Raw genomic sequence first — 11,255 nt, 5'->3', positions numbered from 1 at the left:
AATAACCTTCCCTCACCTCATCAATATGTGTTTCATCCTAATCTGTAAATAACAGGCTGCAGTATATTTTATCAGCACGTAAGATAACAAATTCTATCAGCATGGATATCATGAGTGTACAGTTAGGCAGGGTTAAGTCAGGCCAGGATAGTGTTACATGTGGCTGGAAATCATGGGTAATGGAATCAGTATTTCCCTAGCTTAAGACTTTGAGCATTGGTCATGTTTCTTGAAGCAAGCATAAAAAAAAATCTGATGGTGAAGTGTTGTCAAGTGGCAAAATACCCATACAAATTTCATCCAGCCATTCTCTTGTTTAAAAAAAGAATGGATATAAGTGATGAAAAGCTTGAGTTTGTTTAGGTTAATGATAAGCATGTGTAGAAGATTGCATTGGCATCATCATGATACCACATAATGAATCTGATAATCTGTGAGGTGATATGAGCTTCATCAAAACTTACAATAGGATGATATAATTATGTACTGTTAGGAATATAAAATTTCAGAAAATACAAAATTTAGGTTGAGTAATTCCTTTTAATTGTAAAATAAGTATGTCAACTGCAGGAAAGAAAATATGTGAGAATCAATTAATAAATTGCATGCTGAACATGGTACACGTAAGTTATTAAATTGCCGGTACTCTGTTGCTATGCTGATGGAATTCGAAATACTGCTGGCAAGCGGTTTAAATACCTTCAGAATGACGGACTCTGTACCTTGGGTGAGACATTTCTTGGAAAAGGCCTTGAATGGTTATAATTATTCCATCCTGTGTAAAAACCACACATACTGCAACCACTATGAAGAGAATATCAAGTCCGTTCAACTATGATAATAGAGTCTGGGTATGAACCGTCCATGTCGAATGATTTATGAACCAGAACATTCGAAAATAGTTGTTTCCAGGATCAAACCTCTTAAAATCAAACTGTGTCAATCAAAAAATTATAGAGTCCAGCCATGCGTTATTGTCACTATCCTTCCTATCACTTTCAGCATTTCAAATTACCCAAAATCTAAAACTGGAAGAGAGCATAAATTTTCCGAAAATCTTTTACAACAAATCTAGCTCACAGATTATACCGACTTCAGGCACTAATTGGGAATTTAGACGATGCGGTGTTGGTCACAGTTACTGTGTTGTCATTTTTTGTATTCTGTGGTATGTAAGGTGTATTGTGGGAGTTGTAAGCACGTGGTGTGTAATTGAGTTTTAGTAATGTCGTTTTTCATAAGAAAAGGTACTAATATAAAACCAAATGAAGGACGTAATGAAAAATATATCAGAAAAAGAGATAAACGGAAAAAGAGCGAATCAGGCCAACATAAACGGAAGAGGAAGGCAGCTGAGAACGGTGATTTGATTATGCATCCGTCGTCATTAAATAACGAAGAGATAGAAAGCGACTTTGAAGATGAGATTCCCCAGAATAATACATCACACAGAAATGTACATTTCGAGTCAGACGATGATGCAGGAGAAACAGCACAGGATAAAAAAGTTCGTTTGGCTAAACTTTACCTGGACGAAATCAAGAGAGAGGAGCTCGAACGAGCAGAAACAGATGTTATTGACAAAGATGTAATTGCCCATCGTTTGAAAGAAGACTACCTAGAACAAAGTGGTAAGCTAAAAAGGTCTACTGCAGATACTTATGTGGGGTTTGACAGTAATGGGATGCAATTTCTGCGGTGCAAGGAGCATAAACTTGCCATCACATGCCTCGTCATATCTTCAGACAATAAGTTTGTGTATTCCTCATCCAAAGATTGTGGAATTGTAAAGTGGTCTTTAGCAGAAAGACGTAAAGTAAACACCATACCGAGGATGCAAAAAGGCCCTGCAGATGTGGATAATGGCCATACAGCAACAGTGCTGTGCCTTGCGATTTCTTCAGATAGCCACTTTCTTGCTTCAGGTGGTGAAAATAGAGTGATACATATTTGGCATCCTGCCACACTGCAACATCTTCATGCGTTTAAGGGTCATAATGGTGCTGTTAGTGGCCTGGCCTTTAGAAAAGGAACTCATCAGTTGTTCAGTGTGTCTACAGACAAAGCAGTTAAAATATGGAGCCTGGATGAGATGGCATATGTAGAAAGTTTATTTGGTCATCAGACAGGAATCACAAGTGTGGATGTCTTGTCAAGAGAACGGGCTATAACATCTGGAGGCAGGGACCATACAATTAGGATATGGAAAGTAGTGGAAGAATCACAGTTAATTTACAGTGGGCATATAGGTAGCATTGATACAGTGAAACTCATCAATGAAGAATATTTTCTTTCATGTGGTGATGATGGGCAATTGTGTATGTGGGGAACTAAAAAGAAGAAACCTCTATGCACAGTAGATTTTGCTCATGGTGTTTCTGCACAGAATGGGGAACCAAATTGGATCTCTAGTATTGCCACAATAACAAATACCGATTTAGTTGCTTCTGGTTCACAAGATGGATGCATTAAACTCTGGAAATGTGGCAATGGTTTTCGATCACTCAGTCCTGTCCTAAATATTCCTGTTGTAGGTTTTGTTAATGCGATGTCATTTACTTCAGATGGAAATTACCTTATTGTTGGTGTTGGTCAAGAACACAGACTTGGTCGGTGGTGGAAGATAAAAGAAGCAAAAAATGGAATTCTGATTATCCCTTTAACAAGGAAACAATAATAGAGTTCCTTGAATATCTGTTTTTATCTCAGATGTAAGCTTTAGAAGAGCCAAATATGTGTGATTGTGACTGAAAATATTAATTTCACCAATACACTTGAGGGCCTTATGCTGATTGAATTTCTCTTTGTTTCCTGTGGCATATTAGGGATGCAGTCCAGGAAAAGGTGATAGATGCTTTTACCCCAAGTTGTTATTTAAATTATCTATGGTAGTGTTGCCAATCATGTGATACATTTGTCTGATTCCCAATCACTGAAATGAGGAATGGAGCCTTAGCAGTACATGTTGGTCCTGTGCATCCAGCTATTATCAAGTACTGACTTTATTCTCAATTGGCATTTTTACTTTCATAGTAATTTAATTTAACCTAATAGCTTGTTTAAATATTAATATATTTGATTATTAAGTTGTATTTAGACATGAAAGTATGAAGAAATAATTTGTCATGATCTGTGTGAATGTCAAGACATGTGAAGTGCTGATTATGTAATAGGAGTAACAATGATACATTTACAGTATGTGGTGTAAATACATGTTCCCCATACTGTATGGCTCATAAGCTTAGTGGTATTTCAATATGGTAATGGTTTTGTTGTATTGAAATGTAGCTTTAATTTATAAGCACAATTTCTTTAGTGAAGGAGAAAATATTTTTTTGTGGGCACTCTGTCATAACTTCTAATTCATGGATCCTGTTACATTTTTATTATATTTTGTGTGGAAGACCCATGCTAAAAAATTCTATCAGTATATGAATTCAGTCATTGCTGGATAATTTGTTATGCAAACACGTTTTTGCAATTATCTCATTAAGTATACTGAATTCTAAACTAATAACATTTTATGTAGCATATTTCCGCAATGATAGGGTACAGTGACATGCTGTTTTGGACACAGCAACAATACTTGCTATAGTGATATTTTCTGGTCCTTGATAAAATTCTTTCAGCTTACTTTAAGAACTTCATATGTTCAATTCATATCATTTAAGAGTATTTAGATGTTTCCTGCCAAATAATGTTCTTTAGTTGTGCTCAAATACCATGTAAATACTACTGTTAGTAGGACCACTAGCAACAAATTTAAAACTTTGTATGCCATCATTAAATACAGGCTTCAAGACAGTTATAGTATTCTGGAAAATTCAGTGATTCAGACATGAGGGTTTGAAAGTAAGTTAACAATATAGTGTGTACTGTATTTCCTAATACACAGAAACATTATGTGAACCCATTATAAAAGTCTTTATAATAAACAAACATTTGATTGTACAAGGTGGAAGTTTTAACAATCCTACCATACATACAAATAAACATCATGATTTGAAAACTATTATAATATAAATAATGGAATGGAAAAATTCAATGCAGAGTTCTTACATACTTTTACAAAACGTTCCTAACAACAATATATAGAAATTGTTATAACAGCAGAATAGTTTACATACTTTACTAACAAAATGTATTAACTTGTTTACACTTCTTGCACCAAATGCATGGTAGATGGTGCAGTTGTATTTTCTTGCATTACAGAAAATACTGGTTTTACAAATGCTTTGCACCATGCTGCAAATTTATTGTACTATACGGAAAATATTGGGAATAACTGCTCATATAGACAGTGTATGTCTTGCATTCACTTATTTCAAAATAAAGATGGTGTGATGATATTGGTTTCTATCTGAAAACACACCAAAGAATAAACAAATTAATGTGCAATTCTATGAAAGGATACTTGATTAACCTTAAACTTTTGGGTCTGCAACTAGACTAAAAATTGCCAGGTGGTTGGGGGGGGGGGGGGGGGGGGGAGAGAAGAAAAAAGACAGACAAACCTCTGCTCAGGATAAGCAGGAAATGTTGAATATTAAGTAGTCTAACTCTGCCATGTCTTAACTTATATATTAATTACAACAGAAAACCAACTATACCAGAACATTGCAGATGGTTTAGACCCCACCTCTTTTGCCAAACTGGTTAAATGTCAAGGAATGGAGGTTGGTAGGGTGGTTTTTACATCTGAACCATAGTTTCTGTCGTGTACAACTGCATATAGCATCTTAGCCAAGTTACAGTTTAACATGTTTTATGTAACTTATGTGATCACAAAGAAATGTGTTACTGATCAGACTAGTTTTCTCCTTCCTATGCTCTGAAAATGTTAGAAAGTTGGGATAATGCAGAGAGTTAACTTCATTTTTATATTTTTAAAATACATTAACATGATACTAAAATAAACCAATCTCAGAAAGACGAGGGATTATTGGATTATGTTATTAAATTAAAAGATGACTAACATTCAATCCAAGAGAACAGATTTGCACTATCCAAAACCTCGGACATAACTTCCAAGTTTCTCACACTACATAACCTCCATTCAGCTAGATCCTCACAATCACATAGAACATGTGAGACTGTTTCATCTTCTCTGACTTCTCCAGCAGATGGGGCTATTTGCAGTTGTTTGATGAGATGCCCTTTATGTGATACTGACCTCTTAAAAATCCTGTTACTTGTGTGTCAAGCAGTTCCTTTTTAGTCTTAATAATTCCCTGGTTGCTGCCTCCATCATCAGAGCAAACACTATGATGGAGGGAACAAGCATCTCTGAAATGTCAGTAAATTTCTACCAGACTACAAGACACTACAATCCAGAAGACAGCGATCTTCATACTCATTGCCATAAGAACCTAATCCTGCTTAGTTCCCTAGTTATTTGGGCAGAGATCTTCAAGAAAAGTCCTTCACATATTTTAAATAAAGTGTAAGTGTGATGCATATTTCAGAATCCTTACCACAGTTCACATAATCTTGTTGAATAACCTCAGGTCCAGCTTCAGGACTATTTCACCAGTCTCAACAAGGTGAAGAGGGAGTTTTTTAATGATTGGTCCACTACACTTCTGTGTTGCCATCAATATATCTGCTATACGTACTTCTGTTCGACCCAAGAACTCTGAAACACATAACTGGTTGCATGTATAGATATTAAATTCAAAGTCACCTATATTTATTGCTACTGGCTTCAATATAAACTTTACTTGTCCAAATACAGTAAAACCTCTCTAAGTTGGACACTTGGGGTTCCATGAAAATGTATCCAACTTACAGAGGTGTCCAAGATAGAGGGAAAGAGAAAAATCATATTGTGGTCTAATGACAATATAATCTATTTACTTACACTAACTACTGTAGTCTTACTTGAATTAAGAATTAATTATAATAGTATTAATAATAATCTTTTGAAACCCAATCCCATGCATTGCACATTACTCCTCAGCCTCAATAACATTTTTTAAAGTTAATTCCACCAATTTTCGCTTCCCCATCGCAAAAAGAAAAATTCCATTTCTGTTAACACAGTCTGAACTCAAATGCAAGCACAGTACTGATGGAGTTCAAACTGTGTCTTCTGCAATACTGTAGTCCAGTTAAGGGGTCAGCAAAAGAATAGTTAAACACTTGCAATGCATTCCAATGATGGGTTCAATGTCCATAAGATAATCCTCCAGAGAGGAGGCATTCAGTCAGAAATTCAAAATAACAAAATATGTAATTGAAAAAGTTTCCCTGAAAAGCATCGAAGTTAAGTGCATGAACCTGTCCAACTTACAACAAAAGGGGTGTCCAAGATATAGGGTATTGTGGACATGTAAAATTATAGGATATTCGCCGGTTCCAATTTAAAGTGTCCAACTTGAGGGGTTTACTGTACCTCTTTTGTATCTACATAACAATCAGTTACTATAAAAGATGTTGCATACAATATTGGTTTAGCTTAGGAGAAAGTTAGTCCAATCGAAATTGAAAACTGCTAGAAATATTGTGGAAAAGGTGAATTCATTTTGACATGAAGTTTGCTATTTATATTAAAGCTCACCATTGGGAGAAAAATGTCCACGATCAAATACAGTGAGGCAAAGAACATCTTCCTGTAGGTCTTTAATAAGAAACTGCATTGTAGCATTCCACTGAGCTTCAGATGTTGCTGACACGACCTTTGTTCGATGTTTTTGGACTCCCATAGTCACTTCACAGAATACACCACATTTGCCTAGTCAAAGAAACACATTCAATTACAAATGAAAGAATACTTTAGACTGATGTATGGCAACAAATTACAAAAATTAATTTTACCTTCCTCACGCCTGTGGACTGGTAGGAACTATAAAATATTCCATTTGCATTAAATTCTTACTTCTGTTCAGTGACTGAAAACTTAATTTACTGCATACTTGTGAATATGTAACTTTAGCGCGGCAATGACAACAGAACTTTACATTCGGTATACATGTACTCTTGTAGGTTAAATTTTCAGCTTCCTGGATGTTCTTCAATTATGCCCTGTCTGTCACCTAGACTATGCTACGTGTAAACTGCAGAGATCTCAATGAACATACTAAGATATTATAAAAATAATATACCAGTGGAAAGATTACCTTTTTGTTTCCGTGTAAATAATATGGCAGCTTTTATTATGACCAGCTGAAGACAACCCTTGGGCGGCTGATGAGAAACTACAAACATTCCAGTGAAATGCAACATGCATGAAGTTGGCTACAATTGGAATGAATCTACAGGCAGTAGAAGCTTTCTTGGCAGACATGTCAGACAACAGATATGTAATGAACACTGTACTTATTGATCACTTGACGGAAGGATCACTTAAGCAAGTATTGTTAAGAACCAACTTAACAATTTGTACTTTATACTTTAACTGAACTATGTGGATGGAGGAGATAGATTCAACATATGGAGGATAGCTGCAGGCTGATTACAATGGATGGTCATCCAGGTTGGGAGTTAGTTGTTGTGCTTGGCATGATATGTCCATCTGCGGTATTCATGTTAGATATTTTGAATGAGACATGCTTCAGCAAAGATCCATATGCAGTTTCATATTTATGTACCCTAAACTGAAAAATGTTTCAGGCAGTTATGATCTTAACCTTTTGTGCCATGTGCTTATTTTGTAGGACAAGTAACTTTTTAAAAATCTGATAAAATTAAATATTGATCAGTGACAATACCTAGAGATGATATAAGCATTCATCTTCCATTAATTTTGTGGGTGGACAGGATTCATTGGGAACTTCAGTGAAACAGTCAACCCAAATAAGTGGACATGATTTAAGTGTGTGTGTGTCTGTATATATAAATGTTTCATAAATTTTGTTGCTTAAAGTTCATACGTACAATTTCACATACTCTAGAAGTGTACAATGTCTTATATATCTGTTGTCTATAGATAAGGAAATATTGTGGTGGGTTAGTGGCAAGTGGCACTGTAAAGAAAGCTGTACATGCTGTATTAAATACATTAGGCAGGAAGCAGGCAGGCTGGCTTGCTTACCACTGGCTGAGCGGGGTTTCAGCCGGACCCCTTCCATCACGACAACCAGTATCCTGCCACATGCCCCAAACTGGGCCTGCTCTGTGAATACCAGACAAAATATTAGCATTCAGCCCCACTCACTAGAACTGTTTTCAAAAGCCACTGATATAAAGCAGTATTAAAAGCACTTTCTGCTAGCCTTGTAGGTTTCAATACCATTCATATTACAAGTAGATCCTTTTAAACATAACTGAAAATCATTGTAATCTGATACAAGAAAATGTCAAGATACCATCACACCAAAATATATCACCCAGTCACAATGTTGTTACTTTCGATTTTCCTACAGAATTTTGTTAATAATGCTGTAGTTTTCAAAGATGTCATCTTACAATATTTCGAGACCTACACTAAATGGTACTTGTCCTATTCCAGTGCATGAGTGAACACAGTTTGAAAATAGATAATATCATTATGCAGTTGACAGGCTAAGGATAGGATGGAGAAATATCATAAACAATCAGTGTAGTCTGTTACAGCTTTCAACCGAGAAAAAGAATGAGAGGGAATTCTCACTGCCTGACAATGAAGAGTAATCACTGTTTCTTTTGAGTTTATGTTGGCAGGACAACCAAGGTCTGATCCTTTTCATCATATTCGGACTGGTTCTAGGCCTCATTTAACTTCCCGTCCAATGAAACCAAAAACTATTTCCCAGGGGGTAAATTATTTGGAGCATGAAGATGACCTCTCACCTCCCCCTAATGCCAATATTTTTTAGTGACGCTGTCAAAAATACGTAACATAGCCAAATGATTATAAACACTTCAACCTGAGGCTCAGTATGTTGGTATCTTCAGTGGATCTAGAAATACAGATAAATGAAAGTAATAATTTACTTTCTAGGAACCCTGTATATTGATTTGAGTTTAGATTTAAAAATTGTCTCTCCTCAATTTTTAACTCCTTACATGAGAATACCAGGGTGAGACAAGATGGCAACTATTATAGTCAATATTTAGTCAGGACCACTTTTCAAATAACCTGGACATTTTATCATGCTATTTAGCACAATAGTAATATCGATATAAACTTGAATTACTCGAAATTTTCTTGGAAACTAAATTTCATCAAAATTCAGAATAATTTATGGTAATTCAAGTTTGAATTACATACCAAGATTGTCCTAATAAGATGGGTATTAATTGTTTCCACGTTCATAAATGTTAAGAGAATTTTATCCTTTTTAATGTGAAAAATAATAATTGTATGAAATAATATCCACTTTTACCTTGTATGCACTGCATCTAATTAAACAATTCTAAAGAAGGCCTGATGATGGCGATATAAATTTCAAAAACACTGTCTTAGTGAAAATTTATTAAAGAAGTTGATCTGAACAGTTCACTGATAACAATGCCATTTTTACTTTAAATTGTCACCAAAAGATGACACAACAATCTTATCATAATTTTCAAGCAGCTACACTGTTGATCAATTATCAACAGGTAATGTGCCTATTCGTAACATGAATTAAAATATAACATTCATGTGAATGAACCCTATGAGAAAACAGTGTCATTACAGATGGCCAGAGCAGGCATAGTATGAGGCATCTAAATGCCAATAGAAAAGATTTGTAGACAATTCCAGCATACTTACTTGACTGTTGTCTCTGTAAGTGACATTTCTCATTCTCAAGAAATTCTTTGCAGGCCTGTCCCAGGTATTTGTACCAGAGGTTTCGTTCTTTAACACTAGGGGCAAGCATGTTATAACATGTCTTGTTTAGGATGTCTTGGAGCTGCAACTGTCGTAACAGCTCTGGTGATTCACAGCCACTTCCTTCACTGTGGCCTGATGTAACTTTTGACTGCCCATTGTCCTCAGGTACAGTAAGTTCATTCAGGAAAATTGGCTAAATGAATCAAATAAAGTCTATTACAGAAAACATAAGTAATTATACAGGTGTAATGATAAGAAATAAAGTATGTCACAACTTTGTAACATGAAAAAAGACCTATTTATGATAACCACTAATGGACAAATACTGTATGGCACATAACATTGCAACAATTCTGTTTTTCTTATATATGTTACTGGATGATGGATTCACTCCCAGGTCAGTCTATGTGAGATTTATGGTGGACAAGGTGGCATTAGGACAGGCCTTTCTCCAAGTTCTTTGGTTTTCTCCTGTCCATATAATTCCACCTTCACTTCTTATTCACTTATACATTATCTGCAGGATGGTAAATGGGCCTGTTAGACGCTCAGTTCCACAGAAACATAGTGTCACCTCATCGCAATAACAACAATAGTGGAACATGGCTTTTTAAGTGACCCTTGTACAGGGCTGATGTTTCAGAGCAAAGATTGGGATGAAAAGATAATCATGAATGAGCAAATGAGAACTTGGAAGGAAGAGGTCACAGCTGACTTCATAGTACTATCTTAGGATTAACTTGAATAAACTAAGAACAATTATGTAAAACCTCAAAGATAACCATCAGTAATCCTTCTGAGATTAAAACTGAATATATGCCTACAGCAGGAAGTGTGTTAACAAGTCTTAATAATACAATAAATAATTACAGTCCATGTATTTATTTACTTGTGGTTTATTTAATGATACTGTCAGTAATCTGCCTACATAGCATCAGGTGATTAATTAATAATGCACTGGAAGGATATATATATATAAAGGATTTCGGTGTGTGTCCTTACAGTACTATGGTCAACTGAATTAATTTAAATCAGAATTGTTTACATTAACACAGTAACACTGACAAAAACTTGAATTTAGTGACAGGTTAGGACTGGGTAGTTTAGAATGGTTATGTTGCATCTATTAACACATCAAATTCATCAAAATGTATGTATGGTTACCACATTGTAAACTTGTTTCATAATTTTTGTAAAGAAGGCTTTTCTTATATTTCTGCTCTCATTGCAGTGTTTAATAACTGTAAATAGCAGCTGATTCAACAATGCAGTGGTTTTATACGTAAGATTTCTTACCTTCTTATACAGTTTAAATGTTGTATTAGCATACTTCTCAAATGAGAAAGAGTTTCCCAAAGGTTTAGGAGGCTTAGCCAGTAGTAGGAAATCATTCATTAAAAAACCAACTAATTCTTTGCCACTTTTAGCCTGAAACACAAAAGCATAAAAGGATTCTCTACAGATATGAGGGTTATCACATGACTATGTGAGGTATATTTTATTATATACAGAATGG

The 11,255-nt window shown here is 35.2% G+C and overlaps 2 protein-coding genes across 16 annotated transcripts in view; one reads left to right on the top strand and one right to left on the bottom strand.

Annotated features, from left to right (window-relative positions):
* Positions 1-1,138: 1,138 nt before the first annotated feature.
* Positions 1,139-3,954, top strand: U3-55K (U3 small nuclear riboprotein factor 55K). The gene has a single exon (XM_022069921.2). The coding sequence runs from the start codon at positions 1,226-1,228 to the stop codon at positions 2,675-2,677; it is 1,452 nt and encodes a 483-aa protein (XP_021925613.1). The 5' UTR covers positions 1,139-1,225; the 3' UTR covers positions 2,678-3,954.
* Positions 3,854-11,255, bottom strand: part of Dap160 (dynamin associated protein 160) — a 41,160-nt gene continuing 33,758 nt past the window's right edge. For 13 of the 15 annotated variants that reach the window (XM_087347755.1, XM_087347753.1, XM_087347752.1 and 10 more), the window contains 6 exons: positions 11,036-11,167; positions 9,677-9,932; positions 8,033-8,113; positions 6,560-6,733; positions 5,475-5,635; positions 3,854-4,360 (listed from right to left, as the gene is read on the bottom strand). In XM_087347755.1, coding sequence (XP_087203881.1) covers positions 5,481-5,635; positions 6,560-6,733; positions 8,033-8,113; positions 9,677-9,932; positions 11,036-11,167 — 798 coding nt within the window. In that variant the 3' untranslated portion in view covers positions 3,854-4,360; positions 5,475-5,480. Of the gene's footprint in view, positions 4,361-5,474; positions 5,649-6,559; positions 6,734-7,118; positions 7,197-8,032; positions 8,114-9,676; positions 9,933-11,035; positions 11,168-11,255 lie in introns of all 15 variants that reach the window. The other 2 variants (XR_015534908.1, XM_087347757.1) reach the window with 2 other exon arrangements.

The sequence above is a fragment of the Zootermopsis nevadensis genome, unplaced genomic scaffold, assembly GCF_977971745.1.
Source record: "Zootermopsis nevadensis isolate Lab colony 2312 unplaced genomic scaffold, Znev_1.0 Znev_ptg000012l, whole genome shotgun sequence".
NCBI lineage: Eukaryota > Metazoa > Arthropoda > Insecta > Blattodea > Termopsidae > Zootermopsis > Zootermopsis nevadensis.
The sequence above is the reverse complement of the archived record's forward strand: the minus strand, read 5'-3'. Positions and strand labels throughout refer to the sequence as shown.